Source organism: Trichechus manatus, unplaced genomic scaffold, assembly GCF_000243295.1.
Source record: "Trichechus manatus latirostris isolate Lorelei unplaced genomic scaffold, TriManLat1.0 scaffold00010, whole genome shotgun sequence".
In the NCBI taxonomy this organism is placed as follows: Eukaryota; Metazoa; Chordata; class Mammalia; order Sirenia; family Trichechidae; genus Trichechus; species Trichechus manatus.
In genome coordinates, this window is record NW_004443946.1 from 16,912,649 (window position 1) to 16,936,447 (window position 23,799).

The 23,799-nt window shown below is 44.5% G+C and overlaps 1 protein-coding gene across 1 annotated transcript in view; it reads right to left on the reverse strand.

Annotated features, from left to right (window-relative positions):
* SPTB (spectrin beta, erythrocytic) overlaps positions 1–23,799 on the reverse strand; it is a 126,748-nt gene that overhangs the window by 78,915 nt on the left and 24,034 nt on the right. The window contains exon 3 of the mRNA XM_004370951.2: positions 587–776. Within this exon, the coding sequence (XP_004371008.1) occupies positions 587–725 (139 nt within the window). The 5' untranslated portion in view covers positions 726–776. The remainder of the gene's footprint in view (positions 1–586; positions 777–23,799) is intronic.

Consider the following 23,799-nt stretch of genomic DNA (forward strand, 5'->3'; position numbering starts at 1 on the left):
CACACACACACACACACACACACACACACACACACACACACACACAGACCCTGAAATCCATTATGAACCTGCTAAGTAAAAATCTAATTCCAGTTCAAGGATGAGCGGTTTAGTCCAGAAAATTCTCCTTCCTGAGGGGGTACAGGGAAGATGTTATCTATTATGTTATCTGTTCTTAATTTCATCCCAAATCATTCTTTTCTTTTGAGACCACAGAGAGGACGATGCTCCCTCCATTCAGGACCAAGCAGGAAGGGGGGCACACAATGAGGCCCTGCGCACCTCTACCATGCTGATCAGCCCCCTCAGCCACTCCTTTACCCAGATTTTCTATTACTTCTGACTTTGGCCACGGTCATTTAGTAGTCCCCGATAGGAACTGGGGGATGCCAGGAGCAGAGGCTGCCTGAGCCTGCATTCCCAAGGGCCCCGGCCTCTACGAGCCACGCAAACACATCTGCATCAGAGCCCTGCCAGGGCTTACACCAACACACAGGATTCGCCATAGGTGGGAGGGGTGTGGACCTCCAGATTGTAAGAACGGCTCCCCTAACCCCTGTGCCATGTCCTTGGCCCCAAACGGTACCTGCCAAGGCCTTGATCCGGGACCTCTCAAAAACCCTGGCTGAGCTGTTGTCATTATCCAGCTCACTGTCCGGGGCATCCCAGCGGGCATTGATCCGGCTGTACGGTGGCACGCTTTCAAACTCTGTGGCCGATGTCATGTCAGCAGGCTCTCAGCAGCTCTGTCTGCCTCAGTCTTCATGGAAGGGTCCCTGGGGAGAGAGCAACACAGTCAGAGGGTTAGCTCCCCACCTCCTCGCACTTTTTCTCAGGGGAAACTTATTCGGAGCATCTGACAGAAGGAGATCTTTCTGGAAGCAGCACACTGTGTCATCTGCCTGGGCATGCTCCCCACCCGGGGTCTCTGGGCCATGTGTTATAAAATATTGCAGCAGCAACAGCAGCAGCAGCAGCAACAACAACAGTAAGGGCGGCAGTGGCGGCGGGGACGGAAAGCTGCAGGCAGCAAGGGTCAGGAGAGCCAGCAGGTGGAGACGTCCGTCGCAGCGAGCTGCTTCCTCCAAACCCGCTGCCACCACTGAGGGCATACAGAGGGGACGGCTCTCCTGGGAGTTAAAGACTGGTGGGTGTGTGCGTTGGGAAGAGCAGCCCCCTGCCCAGCAGAAGGGGGCCAAGACCCAACCTGGAGAGGGGACACTGGGGACAGGGAAAGAGAAGGGAGAAGCTGTGAGTCAGGAATCAGTGACTCCAACAGGAATCAGTGAGGAGAAATGAATGCAAGCTTAGAGATGCCACTGACATTACCAGCCCTGGAACTGTGCCTGGGAAGTTTACACCTCACAGAGGCTGCCCAGGAGCCCTTCGAGTTCTTTCCCAGCAGCAAATATTCAGAAAGCTGAGCTCTTGTTTCTGCCTTTTCTGAAGTGTGGCCAGGTTCTCAGACAAGGTCTCCTGTTGAATCCCAGGACAGAACAAGAAGCCCAGAGCAGCCTGTTGCCCCAATCAAGGCCATCAGCACGACGGTACTGAGCGGGGGTGGGTGGTGAGGGAATCTCGTAGACAACGGTGCTGTGCCTTGGGTATCTCTGCCAATGAACATGGGCATCAGGAGCACTGAGTCCTCCCTCGGCCATTCATTCATCATTTTTGCTCATTCATTCATTCATGAGTAATTCAAATATGTATTCAGCCCCAACTAGGTGGCAGGCATTGTGCTAAGCAATTATGAGTAGGAGAGGAAGGGCCCTGACCTCATGGAGATGACACTCTGGCAGGGGAGACCGACAGCTAAACTAGCAATTACAGTAAGGTGTGACGTGTGCCACCACTGGGAAAGAACAAGGTAAGGAAGGTTGGAGACTCATGGTGGGAACCGGGGTGTCAGGAGAAGGGACGTTTAAGCTGGTACCTGAAAGAAGATTGACGGTATCCCACAAAGAGACAGATGGAAATGGAAAAGAATCCAAACAAAGGAAATGGGGCAAAGTTCTGAAGGTGAGAAAGAACCTGGCAAGATTTAGGAACCTTAAGACACACAAGGTAACAGAAAACAAAAGAAGTACAAGGTAACCAGAGGGTGGGGCAGGGGCAGGGGGGAAAGTGGGAGAGCAGGCGAGAGAGGCCGGGCTAGGCCTTGAATACCTTCCTTCGGAAAATGACTAGCTTTCCTTCAGCCTTAATTTACTCATCTGTACCTGCCATTCAATCATCCCTCCAGGGAGCTTAAAGCACCCCAAGGTCAAGTCTGTAAGACTGAACAGAAGCCCAGAGCATTCATAGCAATGAGATTAAGGAGGGTGGTGGGGGGAAACAGTGAGTCAGACACATGACAAGAGTCTCAACAACAGGCGAGCTGTGAGAGGAACCACCCTATCTATGTGTGCACACACGCACACCGTACACATGCAACATTCTCACACACACGTGTACACACCTCCAATACATACAAACACACGCACATGCCTCTAATACACACAAACATACACACCACACACACATGCTTCCAATACATACACTTATGCACCACACACACTTCAACACACAGAAACATACTCCCACCCACCCATCTAAAACATGCAACCCCCCCACGCACACGTGCACCTCAATGCACACACACCCAAGTACGCACACACCAATTCAAGTGTAATTATAGTGCTACAGCCCTTGTTTTCAGACACAGAATCACTTTAGACTCTTTTTCCTCAATCTGACAAATCAATCTCACCACATCCCTTTGAAGTAAGAATGAGTCAGAATTATCCACCCTAACTGCACAAGGGAAAAAAAGAAACCCTAATACAGGATGAGGCCTCCCCAAGGTCATCTAGGGAATTACTGCTGCAGCTGGGACCAAAGGCCAAACTGGACGGATTTAGGAAAGCAGGCAGGAGGAGAACATCGCACATGGAAACAGAGGGCAATGCCCAGCTGCTCGGGCTTTGCAAAGCTTTTGCCGCTTGGGGAAAGAGATGGGGTAAGGTGGGGAAGACAGTTGTCACCCTGAACATGGCATGCCCCACAATGCCAGGGCTGTGCCCAACACCCTTCTCCCTTTGGACACCCTGTCCTCTTCCACAAACAGACACACTACTTCTAGGGCTAGCGGGGCAAAGATAGCTCTGAAGTGTCTCCCACCTGCCATACCTTTCCCCTCCTTCCCTTCAGGGAAACCACTCCTCACTCAGAGCTCTGAGCCAGAGAGGGTTTGACAGGCTGACCACCTCCCGCCAGCTGCACGCCTGTCCAGCATCCCCAGAGAAGGGCCAAGCTGCCAGACGCAGGCAGTGAGGTGAGATCAGATCCAGCAAGGGAGGTAACTGGACCCTGGCTCTCCCTCTGCGTCCTGGGCTATTTTTAAGAGTGGCTGAGGGAGGCCCAGGGCACGGGGCTGGGGGAGTGAGATTACTTTTGCTGCAACTCCGTAAATAAGTCTGCCCCAGAAAGAAGAGCCTGAGCAGGCCGACCAGCAGGCTCAGCGTGCAAGACAAGATTGATGGCCCCGGGTGCCGACAAGCAGTGGCTGACAGCAATTCATTGTGCTTAAAAATGCCATCCCTCCTGCGACCACAGCTCAGAGAAGGCAGCAGCCAGACAGCAGCTCCGCCAGGAATGTGAAAATGTATACATGTGTGTCTAAATATACAGCTCCAGTTTTCTCAGAAGGGTCTGGTCCCTGAAAACAAACACCAAGGAAACAAAATTTAGAGACTAGGATGAGGATCCTGCATCCTGCTACCCAGCCAGGTTCACCCAGATGACACTCCATCAGAAGGGATGGGGGAATGGGCCAGCTGTGCTTAGCAGCAAGAAAGCTCTTGGAAAATAAGGCGTGAAAGGCAAAGAAAAGAAAATAAGGAAACAGGAAAGCTACAAATGGAAAAAAGAAAACATGTGGCTGACATCAAATTCAATTCAGCGTTTTCCCAGTGTCACCTACTTCTATTTCCATTACTGTCATAACGGCCCTTCAAAGGCCTGGCTATAAAGAAACTCAACCAGTAAACCAATTGCTGTTGAGTCAATCCCTGTGCGTGTCAGAGTAGAACTGTGCTCCACAGGATTTTCAATGGTTGATTTTTCAGAAGTAGATTGCCAGGCTTTTCTTCTGAGGCACCTTTGGGTGGACTTGAAGTGCCAATCTTCTGATTAGCAGCTGAGCATGTTAACCACAGAGACTGCACAGAGGAATAACCATGACTGAAATGAATAACTTATGTTGGGACTTATGGTGGGGACACCTTACCAAGTAGGGGGTGATGGAAATAACATTTAAATTGATACCTGAAGGGAACTTGGAGATGAGGTGGCCTGGTCACGTATTCAGTGATATATATGTCTATGTATTTGAAGTGACCCTCCATGAATCATGGAAGGCTGCAAGTAAAGGGCTAAAATTAGACCCTAGACTCCCACCCCCCCGCCAGCAAACCTATCCTCAGAAAAAAGGCATAAGAAGTAGTTCCTTGTCTGTCTTCCACATCAAAGCTCCCATCCCCCTGTTCCCCATTTCGCTCTCAAGCCCCCATGAAATCCCTTTCTTAACCCACCAGACCCTTATGAAAGTATAGATGGGTCTTTTCTAGTCTGTGTGGCTTCCTCGCCCACCCTGTCTACCAGCTGAACAGTTCTGTCTCCAAATATATGGTCCAGAGGCAGCCACCACCAGTACGAGGTTCTCCCAGTCCCTCACCCAGAAGGCTTCTGTCCCTCCCTGAACGCAGGTTACATTTTGATAAGGGTGGGTCCCTAGAAGACCTGCCCACAACTCAGTACTGAAAAGCTCATCTGATCCTACAGAGCGCTCACTCTCAGAAGGAATGCCTGCCTAGTAAATGGATTTCACAGTATCACTGATGCAATCCCAGCTCTACCCTTCACAGCGTGCCCAGGAACCCATCCGCTTCTGAGATCAGGTGTTAGGCCTCGGAATCTCAAGCTCATGTGCTGTGCCCAGTTAATCCGGGGCGGTGAGGAACTGAGGAAGTGGCACCCACAGCAGCTCCTCTCCCTGCTGCAGGGTGCAGCAGGAGCCCTAGCTAGGACACATCAGTTCTCACCACAAGTATCCTCCCCACGGAGTCATGCTGGGCGAGCAGAAAACCAGGCTCTTCTTCTTCCCCTCCGCCCTACATCCATCTAACAAAGTAAACAGCTCTCTCTCCCCTTTCCTGGGCCACACAAATGTGAGACGCAACAAAGCACAAAGGTCTACTTCAGCAGTGGGAAATGGGGAAAAATACAGGATGATGCTGTCCTTTGCCTTAGCCAGGCCACAGGTGCTGGCTGTTACAGCAGCTTGGGCACTGCTTCCCTTAAACAGAGAAGTCAGGCCTACTCGATTTTTGTTTTCTCTCTGGCTGTAAGGTTTGACCTCTCACCTGCTTTCTGGTGTGTCCCGTTTCCTTACACTACCGCACACCTGCTTTTAACATAGTTTGGTACTATGGTCACCTAGGTCAGGAGACTAAATCCTGAAGTTTCCTGGTAACTTTGCTGCCAATGCATTTACCAAAAAGGGAACTCCCTCCACTCCTTCTGAGTACAGTCTCATTGCATATTCACAGACCCGTTAAAGAAGAGTCAAATACATAAATACACACACACGCACACACACTCACTAAAACATAGTGAGAACTAAAGAGATGCCCAGTGCAGATTACTCTAAATCTATCTCCAGCCCTATCCTTCTTCCCATCCCCAAGCTCTAGCCTGGCATCTCCCTCTACCTACACAGTACAGCTCAGACTCAACATGGCTAAGACTGAGTACATGGCTCCCATGACAGCACAGCAGGAAAGTGTCAGGACCATGGGGAAATGGGGAGGCCCAGTTAAGCATATAACGTGTGAGTGACACTTCCAGCAGGTAGACACAACAAGCAGTGCCTGAACCAAGCTGCTTCCCCTCCCCATGGCACACTCTGCTTTTCCACGCTCTGCAGTTCCCGTTATGACCTGGCCTGGCTACTAAATCAGTGTCAGGGTGTGGTTTCTGGTTCTTGAAGTCCCCAAGTTCCTATCTGTGGTTGCTCCCATCAAGGATTCCCATGCTTTTGCAATATCCTGGTCAGCCTAGGTCACTACCATTTGGTGAGGCCTTGCCCAGACCCTTCTGCTCCAGTTTACGTCACCAGGCAGGGAATTCAGGCCCACATGTCACAACTTGTCCACCCTCATCATGGAAAAATCTTCTGCTGAGAACTAGCTCCAGTTATGCTGCAGCTGCTGGAATGGAGGAGGAGCAGGGTGGGTTCACAGTTCTGGCAGCTCTTACAGGGATTTGGTTGGGGAACAGGTGCTGCTCAGCTCTGATATAGGGATTGGCCCATCAGCCCACTATCTTAACCACAGACGATCAGCACCTCACATCCAGCACAGAGGCAAATGGTCACTGGAATGATTAAAGGAGAAAGAAGGGATGATACCCTTAATATACACGCTTTTCAAAGAGTATCCTCTATTGGGATTTTTGGGCTCAATATCTACATTTACAAAAAGCTACTGCTATCCAGTCCCACCTCTTCTTATCTCTTCCAATCGAGATAGCCATTGGCCTCCTCTCTCGGAGTAAGTAACATTCTATGGTATTTGAATGAAAAAGAATGCCCAATTTCTCTTCTTCCAGGAGGGCTTTTCTAGAACACTCATAGTAACCTTTCTCTTCTCTGATGAAAACTGCCCAGGGAGGTGGTCAGGCTTCAACACTGAAGGTGGTCAAGCATAGGTTGAAATAAATGATTTGAAATAATCACTGAAATGATATTTCTAATGAAATAATTGTTCAGAAAAAGACTGTCAAATAACAAAACCTCTAGATAATAGGTTGAGGGGGAATTTTACAATGGAGGAATCAAGGTCTCAGCACCTGGATTTACTGATGAATCTTAGTAGCACTGAGATTTTATGTGCCTGCTGACATGATGCAATATGAAGGACACAGCTCCATCTACGATGTCCTTGCCAAAAAAGGTGAACCTCAGTTTACTTTCCTTTTTTCCCATATCCTGCCTAAACTATAGGCTCCTTGAAGGCAGCCATATCTGTCTAATTCATCATTGTATTCTAGTGCCTAGTACTGTGCCTGGGACATAGTAGGTGCATGATAAATATTACCATCCTCCTAGAGACTTAAGCTCAAACTCTGGAGCCTCTTTAAACCCCTCTATCCCACCATATTCCTTGATGCATGCTTTCACTCATTCGGTTATCCCATTTACATGTATTGAACACTTATTCAACATTTGTTCATCACCAAGGCCAGTAAATTATGCCTCTGTAATGTCTGTTTCATTAGCCATTCCTTTATGTTCGAAAGCTTCCACTTCACTTCAGGCCCTTATCACTTCCCACCTGGACTTGAATAATGGTCCATCTCCATTCATGCTCAGTCCCTTCAATCCATCCTACACAACCTCTCTCATAATGACACACCCCTACTCTGTAAGCTTTCAATGACTCTCTCGACTGCACAGTCTGGAATCCAAAAGCCTGCACAATCTGGTGCTGAAATCATACTCTTCCTTAAACTAACTCTCTGCTCTAACCAAGAGGGTCCACATGTCCCCTCACCCACCTCCACTGTCATGTTATATGCCTCTAGAACTTTATTGTGCCACATCCCATAGATTGAAATTTGGACCTCTCTCCCCTCCTCCTGCAATTTAAAACAATTACAATTTTCAAGCACTTAGAAGCACAATATATAGCCTTTTCTTAGAATCTGAGTGAGGTCACCGTTGCCCTCTTATCTACCCCATGGATTGTCCACTGCCTCTATGCCCAGTGGAGGAGGGAGTCAAAGGGGCTCAGGGAAGGCCAGTGATGACCAATGCACAGGTTCCTCTCCCTCAGCCCCATTCCCCCACCCCCCATTCTCATTGCCATTACCAAGTGAGGCCAGTTCCTCACAGTCCTTCCTTCTGCCAATCTCTCAAATCTTGGGAGGAAGATAAACTTTGATTTTTTTCTCTCTCCCATCCTCATTTTTACATGCTCAAGTCTTCCTCATCTTAAATAAAATAAAACTCTTCACTTTCATTTTCTCTCCTTCCTTTCAGAGTCAAACTTCTTGACAAAGTTGCCAAGGACATGAGGGGGCAATTTACAGACGAGGAAGCCCAAAAAGCTAAAACCCTATGAAGAAATACTTGAGCTTATTAGTTAGCAGACAAATGCAGAGTAAAACAAGGATACATCACAAGTAAAAATTAGCAAGCTGGATAATACAAGGTGTAGATGGTGATACGGAGTACAGAACCCTCCTGTACTGCTGGTGGGAGTGTGGACTGGCCTAGCCATTCTGGAGCGCAGTCTGCCAGGACTCAGACAAATTAAGTAGCTGCAACTCTGCTCCAAAGAAATTCTCACGCAGGTCTATAAGGATGTTCACTGATTTTGGTGGTAGGGAGGTGGAGATAACCTTTGTGTCCAACTCTGGGGGATGGACAGGTAAAATGTGGTGGATGTACACGTGAAGGACACATGGTAGCATTGGAGGATAGTGCTAGATAAAATAAGAAATGGAATCAAATCTATTATACACCATTTACATAATTAAAAAATACATGCGTATCAAACAATATACATTACAAACAAAAGGAAAACTTAAAACGGTTACCTCTAGGTGTAGGGAAAGGAATGGAAAAGGGAAATGGGGATGAAAGGAAATCAATCCATCAATCAACATCAACCAACCAACCAACCAACAGAGGGGCCTTGCCTGGATAATGATGATGATAAACTGAGAAGTATAATGACCCCAGCCCTCTGCATCCACGGTAAAAATATATACAGTATATTTACTATATTCAGGGTAGCTTCCTCATCTTCATACCCAATTCATTGATATCTGGCTTCTCCCATCACTTCATGAAACTATTCTCACCAAAGGTCACTGACACTTTCCTTCCTTGTTGCTTAAAACAATAGATGCTTTTCAGGCCCCACACTGACTTCTCAGCAGCATTAGGCTCTGTTGGCCATCCCAAAAATTTCCTGAAATCATTTCCCCTGTCTTTCAGGATACACTTCTTGTTCTCTTCCTAACTCCGTCCTTTCTTCCTTGGCCTGGTTCAGAGGATAATCTTCCTCTACCTGTCCCTTGAAGTGTGATGTTCCCCCAGAATTCTATCCTGGGGCTCTTCCGTTTCTTCCTCTGTTTACACACTTTTCCCACACACACTTCTCCTTCACTCCCATGACTTGAATTACCAGCCCATGTTAATGACTTCCAAATCTATCTCCTGAACTCCCACCCTTTCTATCCACTGCCTTCTGAACATTCACAGGCCCCTCACACTCAACACGGCTCCCAATTAAACCTATCACCATCCTTGTGCCAGTCCTTCTTGTCATGTTCCCTGTCCACCAATAGCCAAGTGGCCCAAGCCACTACCTGGGGTCATGCTCTACCCCTATCTTCCCTCCCAGCATCTCTCTCATCAATTCAATGCCTCTCAGATCTCTACTCTTCTCCATCTCCACTGTTCTCCCCAACTTCTAGCCACCATCATCTCAAGCTTGGTGGTCTCCTGCTGGTGTATTTGCATCCAAATTTGCTCTTTTGCCTACTGCCCCAAAGCACACTCTATACTGCAGTCAGAAAGATCACCCTAGAATACAAATATGATAATGTCACTTCCATACTTTAATAGCTCTTCTCTATTTCAGAATGAAGTTTAAAGCATAATGAATCACGGACAAAGCCCTTCATGGTCTATATTCTACTTGAGCACTGTCTCCATCTCTTCCCAACTTTCCCAATTCTACATTTCATCTGTAAGAAGTTCCATTCAAGTCTCTGTGTCTCCCTGGGCCGAAGGCCTTTGCACATGCTGTTCCCTAAGCCCAGAAAACCCTTCTTCTTTTTCTGGATAATTTATTATTCTTCAGAACTCAGCTTAGCCTTCACTTCTTTTAAGATATCACCCCACCTCCACCCCCATCCCGAGGAGTGGGGTTCTTCCGTGTTTCTGTAACACTCAGTCCTCATCTTCATCAAATAATAATCTATACAATTATTGTATAGATAATAATATATACAATTACTATTACTGTGCAGCAATAATCTATTTCTCTCTCTCTCCCAATAGACTGTAAGTCACTTGAGGTCAGGGATATCCTTATTCATCATTTTTATCCAAATCACCCAGCATAATGTCTGGTACATGAAATGGAGCTAAGAAAATTTCCATTGAATAAATGAATGAGGCATTTATTCTGAGAAATGCAGTGTGCTGCTCCTTAAGAGGATAAGAGTGGTTTCTGCAGAGGACACAGTATTTGAAGGTCAATTTGGAAGTCAAGATGGCGAAGGGGCTGGCAATGTGGCACGTAGCAGTAATGCCGTGGACTCAGGCTGGGCGCCAATGTCCTGACTTTATCACTTGTGCTCCTGCTGCCTCAACCACACATCCCAGCCATCTCTTCGTCTTTTGTTGGACTGTGGTGGGAGAAGGGATGGGCAGTGGCAACAGGGTCCAAGCTCCTGCAAATCTCTACGAATCTTGAAATCTCTTAAGAAAGCTCTAACTCAGCCTCTGTCTCAATTTCCTCACTCGAGAAATTGATGAAAGCAGCAGCTTCTCACACAGAACTTCTCCAGACAGGGAAACCTTACCCCACTCAGGTGAGAAGTCTTTCATATTTTTTCTTGTGTCATAGAAATGTCAGTCATAGAATGGTTTCTATCCATACAACTCTACCATGCAGACGAAAAGAGCTATTTTAAAAGTCTAACCTATAAATTATACATATGGATGCCGATTTACTTATTCATTCATGTTAGAGCTTTCAAAACAATTAAATTAAAATTAATCTTTTAAAAGTTGCTTGGGCCCACAAAGACTCCTGAGGGAACAGGTACTGGCTAGAGAATTTTCCCATCCCTGGCCAGGGTGCTGAGCCTGACTCAGGGGGCCGTCTCTGGAGACATACAGAAGAGGCAGCACCTGTCTCCTGGAAAAGAGCTATTTTAAAAGAGCTGTGGATGTTCAAAAGGCAGTGGATAGAAAGAGTGCAGCCTGTTTGGCCCTGGCTGGGCACAATCTTATGCGTGTGCAGAGGGTGCACCACTCAGCCACTAGTCTATTCAGTCCCCTTCCCCAGACTCCGCTGATGGGGAACCCCGGCTGCTGGCTTATGCAATCACTCTGCTGCCCACAGTCCCCAGGAAAGGTACTTGGCTATTTATAAGGCTGTGTAGTAGAGCCCAGGGCTAGGAAGGGAACCTGGATTTACTAAGACCTCTGTGTGCATTACCCTATTTAATATACACCCTCCCCCCATGAACACAACTGTTAGATACTATTATTATTGGAAACCCTGGTGGCATAGTGGTTAAGAGCTACAGTTGCTAACCAAAAGGTCGGCAGTTCAAATCCACTAGGTACTCCTTGGAAACCGTACGGAGCAGTTCTACTCTGTCCTATAAGGTCGTTACGAGTGGAGATCGACTGAATGGCAATGGGTTTGGTTTTTTATTATTATTATCATTTTTCTCATTCTATCTGAAGACCTGAACTAAAATCCTAACTCTTATACTTAGTAGCTGTGTGTTCTATAAGTCCCTTAACCACGCTATACCTCAGTTTCTCCGTGTGTAAAATGAAGGAAACACGTGCTACTATAGCAGACTGCCAGTGCCTACCAATATCTGATTCTACTCTTCCTGTGGGCACCACCTGGCAATATTTTCCAGTTGCCCTTGTGGTTAGGTGTGGCCATGTGACTGAATGAGTAGAAGAATGTGCACTATGGCAAGGCCTTAGTCATAAGACCTTCCCCAAAATCCTCTCATTTTTTCCCCCTGATTTCCTAGAACCAAGAGGAGAATGGGACCACATGAGGGAAGAAACTTGAGTTCCTGGATGACTTTGTGAAGCATAAACCTCTCCTCCTCCCCACCGATTTACACTCACTCACTCATCTATGATGTGAGTGAGAAATAAAACTGTATTTTGGAGTTCTTTATTAGAGCAATTTAAAAAACCCACTGCCATTGAGTCGATTCCAACTCATAGCAACCCTATAGGACAGGGTAGAACTTCCTCATAGGATTTCCAAGGCTGTAAATCTTTACGGAAGCAGACTGTCACATCTTTCTCCTGCAGAGTGCTGGTGGGTTCAAACCATCGACCTTTTGGTTAACAGCTGAGCGCTTAACCACCGTGCCACCAGGGCTCCAATTAGAGCAGTTACCAAAAACCACACCCATTGCCGTTTAGTCAATTTTGACTCATAGTGACTCTATAGGACAGAGTAGAACTGTCCCATGGAGTTTCCAAGGAGCAGCTGGTGGATTTGAACTGCCGACCTTTTGGTTGGCAGCCGAGCTCTTAACCACTGTGTCACCAGGTCACCCTAATTAATACCACCTACCACATAAAGTGGAGCCCTGGTGGCATAGTGGTTAGGAGCTCAGCTGCCAACCAAAAGATCGGCAGTTTGAATCCACCAGCTGCTCCTTGGAAACCCTATGGGGCAGTTCTACTCTGTCCGATAGGGTCGCTATGAGTCGGAATCGACTCAATGGCAACAAGTTTTGTTTGTTTTTTTTTAAACGGGTTTTACCGCATAAAGCAAGGAGTCCTGGTTGTGCAGTGGTTAAGCACTCAGCTGGTAACCAAAAGGTCAGCGGTTTCGAACCCACCAGCTTTTCCGAGGGAGAAAGATGTAGCAGTCTGCTTCCGTAAAGATTTACAGCCTTGAAGACCCTATGGGGGCAGTTCTACTCTGTCCTTTAGGGTCGCTATGAGTCAGAATCGACTCAGTGGCAATGGGTTACCACATAAAGTAAAGCTGTTGCCCAGATTAAATGAAGTTATACAAAAATGATGTATAAATTGCATAGTAGTATATAGCCCCAAGGTATTGTTATTTATAAATACTATGCAGGATCTCTCAGTGTCAAGTTTGTGAGCCCTTTCACTATGCTCTCAAGACAAAAAGGGAGGTGTACAGTAGGTGGAGTTGATTACCATTACCCTATTGCCCCTTCTGCAACTCTCTTTCGCTTTCATACCGCCTTAAGCCTCCCTTGATGTCAGGTTCCTCCACTAAAATGAACGACCCAAGCAGCACTCTTTCTTCAGACCTACCCTGAAATCCCTACTTGCAAACAAAATTGACTGTGATAACCTAATTTCCTATTATTACAAACCCCCTAAAGGCAGGGATGCCATTTTCACCTTGGATGTGCTCGAACTACCTCGCACAGGGTAGGTGCTCTGTTAGTGCATGCTCACTGGACAGAAGGAATGCTAGTATCTTCCTTCCTAAGTTGCCAGAGTATCCCTCCCAGGGAAGATTATCTGAATAAGGGTCTTATGGAAATATAGTGCCTTACTCAAAGGAAGGGTGTGAAAGAGGTCATCTAAGCCACAGGAGGCCAATGAGAGAAATGGGTGGTCAAACAGGCTACTCAAAACCTTCAAATCATGCAAGGGAGGCAACCATTGATTGCATCCACACAGAAAGCCAGCTCCTCCCAGACTCCCTGAAAGGCAGAGACTTAACTCAACGTACAACTTGTGTTAGCAACCAGATCCTGGTCAGGGAGGAGAAAGCAGTCCAGGGCTAAAGAACCTGGCAGGGAGAGTGTCAGAACGAAGCCTAGATTTTCTGCCTCCTAGAGTTATACACGGAATCCCTGGGTGGTGCAGATAGCTAATGCGCTTGCCTGCTAACTGAAAGGTTGGAGGTTTGAGTGCATCCAGAAGCTCGTTGGAAGACAGGCCTGGTGAGGCACTTTAGAAAAATCAGCCATTGAAACCCTATGGAGCATGGTTCTACTCTGACACATGTGGAGTTGCCACGAGACGGGGTTGACTCAACAGCAACTGGTATAGAGTTATACTCAGGCCTCTTAGCTTCACCACTGGCCTGTCTATAACAAAAGGCTTTGATGAATTTGCCAATCTTACTCTACCATCTTGTATGTGGTTACAGAATCAAGACAAATTTGACAAGAAGGTTGGCACTGTTTATTTATTAATTCAACAAATACTTATTGAATAATAGCCCCCCAAAATACATAATATATTTAGATATAAATATAACAAAGTGTGTGCAAGATCTATAAGCTAAAAACTACGAAACACTGATGAAACAAATGAAAGATCTAAATAAAGAAAGAGAGGCATCATGTCCATGGATTGAAAGATTCTTTTTGTTAAGATGTTAATTCTCCCCAAACTGATCTATAAATTCAAAGTAATGCCAATCAAAATCCCAGAAAGTTTTTTTTTTTTTAATAGAAGTCAACAAGTTGATTCGAAAATTTCTATCGAAAGGCAAAGAAATTAGAATAATCAACACCATTTTGAAAAGAAGGACAAAACTGGAGAACTCATATGACTTTATTTCAAGACTTACTAGAAAGCTACAGTAATCAAGATAGCATAGGATGGCAAAAAAATAGACACATAGATTAATGGGACAGAAGAGAGTCCACAAATATACTGACACATATATGGTCAACTGATTTTTGATAAAAGTGCAAAAATGATTTAATGGAAAAGGGATAGTCTTTTCACCAAATGCTGCTGGAACAGCTGTCATCCATATGCAAAAAAATGAACCCTGACCTGTACCTCACATCATACACAGAAATTAATTCAAAATAGATCATAGATCTAAATGTAAAACCTAAAACTATAAAACTTCTAGAAGACAACAGAGGAGAAAATCTCTGTGACCTTGACTTAAGCAAAATATTTTAGATATGACACCGAAGTACAATCCATAAAAGATCAGGTGCCACAAAAGAAAAAACACACAAATTTGATCATTAAAATTTAAAACGGCTGCTCTGTAAAAGATATTATTGGAGAGAATAAAAAGACAAGCCATAGACTGGGAGAAAATACTTGCAAAACACTTATCCAATAAAGGATTTGTATCCAGAATAAACAAAGAACTCTCAGACAACTTGATTAAAAATTATCAAAAGATTTGAGGTTTCACCAAAGAAGATATATGGGTGGTAAATAAGCACATAAAAGAGGTGTTCGATTTCATTTGTCATTAGCAACAACCAAAAAACCCACTTCTGTTGAGTCAATTCCTACTCATAGCGATCCCTGGTGGTGCAGTGGTTAAGTGCTTGGCTACTAACTGGTAGTTCGGTCCGTAGTTTGGGCCCACTAGCCACACCATGGGAGAAAGATGTAGCAGTCTGCTTCTGCAAAGATTACAGCCTCGGAAATCCTTTGGGGAGGTTCTACTCTGTTGTTTGTCATTAGGGAAGTGCAAATTAAAACCACAGTGAGACACTACTACATATCTATTAGAATGGCTTAAAAAAAACCTGACAATGACAGGTGTTGGTCAGAATACAGAGCAACTGGAACTCTCATACATTGCTGATGAGAATGCAAAATGGAACAGTCACTTGGGAAAACAGTCTGGCAGTTTCTTATAAACTTAAATATTTACCATCGGACACAGCAATCCCACTAACAGGTATTTACCCAAGAGAAATGAAAATTTACGTTCACACAAAAACCTCTATGCAAATGCTTACAGCAGCTTTATTCGTAATCACCAAAAGTCAGAAACAACCTAATGTCCATCAACTTGTGAATGGATAAACCAGCTGTGGTCCATCCATACAACGGAATAGTACTCAGTAATAACAGGTAAAGAATTGATACACAACATGGATGAATCTCAAATGTATTATGCTAAGTGAAAGAAGCTAGACCCAAAAGACTGCGGACTCCATGGTTCCATTTATATGACATTCAAGAAAAAGCAAAACTACAGAGACAGAAAACAAATCAGTGGTTGCCAGGGGTTAGAAGTGGAGGAAGGGATTAACAACAAAAGGGCACAAGAGAATTTTAGAGGGTGACTGTGGTGGTAGTTATGCAACTGCGTGCATTTGTCAAAATCTATAGAAATATACACTTGAAGAGAGTGAATTTTACTATATGCAAATTATACCTCAATAAACCTGAATAAAAACAAATATTTATTGAGCACTTACAAGCCCACTGTTATGAACTGCTCTGATAATAATAATGTTGAAATAATTATTATAATTTATTTTAAAATAATGACAGGATTTTCTCAAGAGAGGTACTGTAATGGAGAATATAATTATGGTATAGACATGGATTCTGCCCTCCAGTTGCCTAAGACATGGGTATAAAAAATAATACAAAATAGAATTATTTAAGGATCAAAAGAGAGGTGTAAGTAAATTGCCGTGGGATTTCAGAGGCAGGAGATAATATTTAAAGCTGGAGAAACCAGAGAAATCTTGATAGAAGAGATGGCATTTGAGTTGGATGTCGTTGACAGAGAGTGATGTTTTTTATTGTCCACATAAACAATGCTTATCAGAAAGTTTACTCATGCAATTTCTTTTTGATCCTTCTAAAGACCCTGTATGAAGTCCTGGTGGCAAAGTGGTTAAGAACTCAGGCTGCTAACGAAAAGGTCGGCAGTTTGAATCCACCAGCCGCTCCCTGGAAACTGTATGGGGCAGTTCTACTCTGTCCTACAGGGTCCCTATGAATCGGAATTGACTTGACAGCAACGGTTTGGTTTGCTTTTTTTTTTAATGACCCTGTGAGACAGGTGCGAAATATAATGATCTCAGTTTCAGTTAAACAAACTAAGACTTAGACAGTAATTCCTTGCCCAAGACTTGGGTAGCAGAGGTAGGGCCTGAGACCAGGTCTTCTGAAAGTTTGTTCTGTGCTCTGCTGAAAGGAGCACCTGTCCAGAAAAAAGTTCTTCCTTCTCATAAGACAGCGAGACTGCTAATGGTCCATTTCCACCTTAGGATCCCTTCAAGTGAACTGGCTACTTTTGGCCTTTCTGGACATTGAGAGTACCCTACAAGGCTAACGTGCTTATCTGAGTCTTTTCTACATACGAACGTGAAAGCTAGCAGAGTGGAGATTTTAACGGCATTTGTTTAGATTCTAGGTTTAAAGCTCTCAAAGTAATTTTTATAAACACTAAAAAAAGCCTTGAAAGCTACAAAGATAATACTGACTCCCTTAAAAACATAGTCCTATACATAACTCAATGAGATGCATTGCACAGTGGCTGCAACAATGAGCTCAAGCATAACAACGATTGTGAGAATGGTGCAGGACCAGGCAGTGTTTCGTTCTGTTGTATATAGGGTTGTTATGAGTCAGAACCGACTTGACGGCACCTAAGGACAACAACGTACATAACTCTAAGTGCAGCCTTGGTGGTGCAGTGGTTAAGCATTCATCTGTTAACCAAAAGTTAGCAGTTCGAATCCACCAGACACTCCACGGGAGACAGATGTGGCAGTCTGCTTTCATCAAGATTACAGCCTTGGAAACCCTATGGAATAGTTCTACTCTGTCCTACAGGGTCACTATGATTTGGAATCAGCTTGATGGCAATGGGTTAATATGAGCCAGTACCATTATGAACATCAATTTAATTAACGAAACATTTCCTGAATGCATACTATGTATGTGCAAATCACTGAGAGGCAAAAAGGAACATCAAAATGCATACTAAGATGGTCCCTGTCCTCCAGGAGCTTACCGTGAGGCAAGTACCTGTAATTCAGACATTCCTCACGGGCACACCTGGAGAAACTGCTTTCTCCTTCCTGCGTTCTAGTTTTCTCACCTGGATAACAGGGAGTGAATTTCTCCAGCTATTAAGCTGTTGTCATCAAACATTTATTGAGAGTATACCTTGCCCAGGCACTGGACTTAAAAACACCATCGAATCCTCATAACAACCCTGTTATGAGGCAGCCACGCTTATGATCCCCATTTTATAGGTGTGGAAACTGAGGCTTAGAGAGTTCAATGACTTGCCGCAGTCCCTCAGCCAGTAGGTGACAGAGGCAGGATTCAAACCCAGGCAGTCTGACTCAGAACACCTGTCCTTAACCACTGCCCGTCAGCCTGCCAGACCCAAGCGCCTCTGCAGGAAAGAATGTGGAGATCAAGGGAGCTGGGTGCTTGTAAACACTTTTCACATCATCTAAGACAAGTTCCTCTATATCCAGCTCAACACCAGGAAAAAGAGCATCAAGAAAGGCAACAGGAAAGAAAGATGATCTACATGTTGTGAGGCCAAAGGGACCCTTCAGAGTCACAGCTAATTCCCTACCCCCCACCCCAAGATTTGAAAATACAAACACACCAGGTCTCTAGCCTGTATCAGACCCATATTTTCTCTGAGGATAGTGATGCATTTTCTTCCCCAAATCGACACAGATACAGAGAGGATATGGAAGCAAAGTCGGGTAACTTTCTAAGGACAAACAAGTGACAGAATCAGAAGGGAAATGTCTTACGTCTAATCCCCTAACCCCCCTTTTAAGTCCCACCTCTCTATTTTTGAAATTCTTTCCTTAACACTAACATGCTTCCTGCTAACCAAAATGTTGGAAATTCGAGTCTACCCAGAGGCACCTTGGACGAAAAGCCTGGCAATCTACTTCTGAAAAATCAGCCATTGAAAACCCTATGGAGCACAGTTCTACTCTGACACACATGGGGTTGCCATGAGTCAGAATCAACTCGTTGGTAACTGGTTTGGTTTTACGTTTTCTCTTTAACACAGTACACGTCTACCTACTTGCCAAAAAGGAAAACCCCAGTGTGCAGAACTAGAAGCGGGTTTTTTGCAAGAGGGTTTCCAGGGTGCCACAGTTTGATAATACTCTCTCCACATCTGTTAAAGAGCATGGCAAATGTTATTACCTGAAAGCACACAGGACAAGTGTACCCCGAGTTCTGAGTACTGTAAATGGGCTACCCAGAAGCACCTTCTGGACAGCATCAGCACCTCACCCTGTAATCAGGCTGAGCTGCTTGCAAAGTAACTGCTACCACATTCCTCTCTCTTAAAGAGGCCAGACTGTGAATAGCTTGGGTGGTGCAAGGGGCAGCAAGAGCTGCCAAGTGCCTGCCGTTCTTAGGAAGGCTTGTGTGTGCGTGGCCAGCACAGTGGACACATAAGCCAGGGTAGGTCATCTGAAAGGTTCTGAAGAGTGAGTGGTCATTGCTAAAATAATCTGAAAGCAACCCCAAAGGCTTACCATGCCTCAGTGTTCCCTACTATATGGGAGGAATACTCCTCCATTCAGCAAGGGCTTGAGCCAGCTTCCAGAAAGGACCAGAGGGCAGCAAGCAGGGAATTTAGTGCCAGAAATAGTAGACTAAGGTGACTTTGATTTGGGGAAGTGAACAAGGCAGTATAGCATAGTGGTTAAGGTGCGTCCGGAGTTGGACTACCTGGGAATGACTCCAGAGTTAGCCACTTACTAGTTGTGTCACCTTAAACCATTTACTTAAATTCTTTAAGCCTCTGTTTTTTCATCTGTAAAGTGGAGTCATGATAGTTGCCACTTCACAGCACTGCTGTTTGGATGAAATGAGATAATACATTTAAAGTCCAACAGAGCGGCCACCTAAAATACTACTATTGGCTCTTACCGTCTGGACCAAAGGAGAGTGAAGAAAACCAAAGACTCAAGGGAGCAACTAGTCCAAAGGACTCGTGGACCATATGCAGCATAGCCTACACGACCCCAAGAGCAGAAGAGCTAAATGGTGCCTGACTACCACTTCAGTCGCTCTGACTGGGATTGCAACAGAGGGTCCTAGACAGACCGGGAGAAAAACTGTAGAACAAAAAATCAAACTCACAAAAAAGACCAGACTTACTGGTCTGGCAGAGACTGGAGGAACCCCTGAGCCTGTGGCCCTAAGACACCCTTCTGAACTGGAACTGAAGCCATTCCCAGAGACTGCCTTTCAGCCAAACCATAGACAAGCCCATAAAATAAACAATAACACCCAAGAGGAACGAGCTCCATAGAACAATCAATTCTGTGAGATCAAAAGGGTAACATATGTCCAAAAGCAAAGCTAAGAAGGCAGGAAGGGGCAGAAAATCAGGACGAAAGGAAACGGGAAAACTAGGACAGAAATGGGGAGAGTGCTGACACATCGTGGGGCATGAAACTAATGTCACAGAACACTTTATATACAAACTATCAAATGGGAAACTGATTTGCTCTAATATACAATAAAATTTTTCACCTAATGTACAATAAAAAAATTTTTTAAAATAATAAAGTTCTAACAGAACACCTGGTGTGAAGTATAGGCCTGAATACTTGTGGGCTCTATCACTGCTCAAAGTCAGCAGCTGCTTCCATAGCTCAGAACTAACTGTGAGCCCCTCTTTGTGCCTCAGTTTCTCCAATTATAAAACTGCAACTATTTCCCCCTGTTTGTGGCCCTTAAAACTGGAGATGGAGAGAAGCAGAGATTTTTATCATTAGAAATATATTACCCAATGTTTACATGGGACTTGCACAGGTTCTGGTCACTTTACCCTTTTTGGATCCATGTGCAGATCCTCTACATGTTGTATGCCAGATTTCTGATTAAAACATGAAAACTTTTGCACTGTTCGAGGCTTCCGTGGTGCCAGGAGCAGACGTGAAGAGGAACCATCTCTCTACCACAATGTCTGAGACGCGTCTACAGAAGAGACGCTCGGGGGGAGGACACAGGGTAGTCACGCTGTTACCACTCAAGGTTTGTCATGTCACCACCCCTCCTTCCCTCTTTCTTCCATGGAGTGGTTGGCGGGTTCAAACCGCCGACCTTTCAGTTAGCAGGCGAGGACTTAACCAGGGCACCACCAGGGCTCCTTCCAACAAAAGGAGAAAGATGTTTTTACTCCACTGGGGGGAAGAAAATCAATGTTTGAATGCTTCACAATAAACAAAGCAGTAACCTTTCTTACGTTCTCATTTCCACCTGGTCACAGTTCTATCCCATCCCCCTTATTTCCACTACAACCCTGAACTACTGGTGCTAGAAAATAAGGCATCAAGTGACATTTGTTGAGATTACTACAGGTTTCAGGCTTGCTCTGGTGGCTGCCTGGCTCTGGATAAAGGCTATCAACTGTCAAGCCAACCTGAGGAAGTGGGCTCTGAGAGCACAGTGGTTTTGCATAAAGGAGGTGCTGCCTGGTTTGCCTCAGCAACTTACTCCACCAGGGTCAGTAGGCAGGCTTGGAGAATATCAGCAATAACCTCTGCTCTTATTATCTCATGCATCTTGACTCCAACCATTCCATGCTCAATTATAGTTCGCCCATTCTCCTGGGTGGACCCCCTGGGCAGCTGCCATCACCAACAGCCTCCCATCCTCAGAACAGAACAGTGTTTTAACGTATATAGGACCATTATTATTCTGGTGTATTTCCTTCCAACCAATATAATATGTTTTGTTTGTCTGTTTATTTTAGAAAAGAAAAAGTAAAACAACCTTTATTTGCAGTGGGCATGATTTTCTATGTACAAAATCTCAATAAATCTACAAAAAGCCAACTTCAACAAGGAAGCAAGTTTAGCAAGGTCACAGGATATAAGGTAAATATACAAAAATCAGCTGTATTTCCCCATACTAACAAGGAACAATTGGAGATTAAAAATTTTAAAGTAACACTGCAATAGCTCAAAAACATAAAATATTTAGACAGAAATCTAACAAAGTATGTAGAAGATTTGCATGTGGAAAGCTATAAAACATAGATGAGAGAAATAAAAAAGACCTAAATATATGGGGAGAGAGTAGATTCATGGATTGGGAGACTCGATAGTGTTACGATATCAATTATCTTCCAGATTATCTATAGATTCAACACAATCCCAATCAAAATCCAGAAGGATTCTTTTTTTTTTAGAAATTGACAAGTTTATTCTGAAAATATGTGAAATGGCAAAAACTAGAATAATCAAAACAAATTTTTTAAATATTAACAATAGATCTCATTTATTGATTGTTTTCCCTGTGTGATAGACAATTTCCTACCTGCTTTATGCAGTAGAAATTGTCATCTCCATTTTACAGGTGTGAGACAGCAGCTTCAGATGAGCACATGATTTGCTTTAGTGTCACATGCGTGTCGGTTGGATTGTACCAATATGTTTTATTAGGTTGTTTTTAATGACCAAAGTGATGCATGTCAGGCCTTTAGGAAATCCAAACAAGAAAGCTACAGTTCAGATACAACAATAGCAGAGTCCCCATCCTCAAAATGGAGCTGAGAATGGTTATGATTAATATGCTACACCTTCTCCAAGAGTTGCTTAGTTGGAATCACGATGTAAAAAACAATGGGCTATAAAACCCAAACTTTCTTTATTTTTACTGTTACCCTCAGTTACCACTGAGTGAATGTCCCCTGGTGGAGCAGTGGTTAAAAGCTATGGCTGCTAACCAAAAGGTTGGCCGTTCGAGTCCACCGGACACTCCTTGGAAACCCTGTGGGGCAGTTCTACTCTGTCCTATAGGGTCGCTATAAGTTGGAATCAACTCTATGGCAATGGGCAATGGGTTTATTCCTATTCAAGGAGTCCTTGGGTGTTCCAAATGGTGAAGGCACTCAGCTGCTAACCAAAAGGTTGAAGGTTCAAGTCCACCCAGAGGCACCTCAGAAGAAAGACCTGGTGATCTACTTTAAAAACATCAGCCATTGAAGACCTTGTGGAACACAGTTCTACTCTGAGGTACATGGGGTTGCCATGAGTTGGAATCAACTCAATGGCAATTGGTTTTATTCCCATTCAAACCTTCTCCCTGCACTTCAGGCAGCCAGACCTCAGGCTACTCATATGTGAAGGGATCAGGTCCCAACTCACAGGACGGCCCTGTCCCTCCAACCACACACATATGTAGAAGAACACCATCAAAGAAAGCAGTAACAATAATAAAAACAATAACGATCATATCAGCGAGTACTTAGTATACACAAGGCACTATACTAAGTGTCTAATATCCACATCTTGTTGCATTATCAATACACTCCTACAACTGGTTTTCACTGCCCCCTTTTTATAAACCAAGAAACTGACAAGTGAAGGAACTTGCCCAAGGCAAGGTTACCTAACACATGAGAAGCAGAGGGTGAAGTGAGACCCAGCCTGCTTGATACAGGTCCGACAGCATCACTTTTGGATGAATTATCTCTGATGATAAATTTCAACTTTGTTAACAATCTGGTAATTCACATTACCAATTAGCAGGGCTTTAATTGGAGCCCTGGTGGTGCAGTGGTTAAGAGCTTAGCTGACAACCAAAAGGTCGGCAGTTTGAATCCACCAGCCGCTCTTTGGAAACCCTATGCAGCAGTTCTACTCCGTCCTATAGGGTCGCTACGAGTCAGAATCGACTTGACGTCCATTTTTTTTTTTTTAGGACTTTAATTGAAAAGAAAAGTGAAGAAGATGGTAGGCCTTCCCATAAACACCTTCTATTTGTAAAAGTCAGATTTAATATACTCCTCCCACCATTCCTCACCATATTTCTACCAAAAATATCCAAACATTTCCAAAATATATCTAAACCACATTCCAGGGGTCCCACCTGATGTAAGACCTTAATGTTTAGAAAGGTCTGGCTCTTTTTTTTTTTTTAATTATTATTTTTTTTTATTGTTGTGCTTTAAGTGAAAGTTTACAATTCAAGTTAATCTCTTATACAAAAATTTATACATACATTGTTACGTGACCTTAGTTGCTCTCCCTGTACTGTGACAGCACACTCCTCCTTTCCACCTCGGATTTCCCCTGTCCATTCAACCAGCTCCTGACCCTCTCTGCCTTCTCATCTCACCTCTGGACAGGAGCTGCCCATTTAATCTCACATATCTACTTGAGCTAAGAAGCACACTCTTCACGAGTATCATTTTATGTCCCATAGTCCAGTCTAATCTTTGTCTGAAGAGTTGGCTTCCG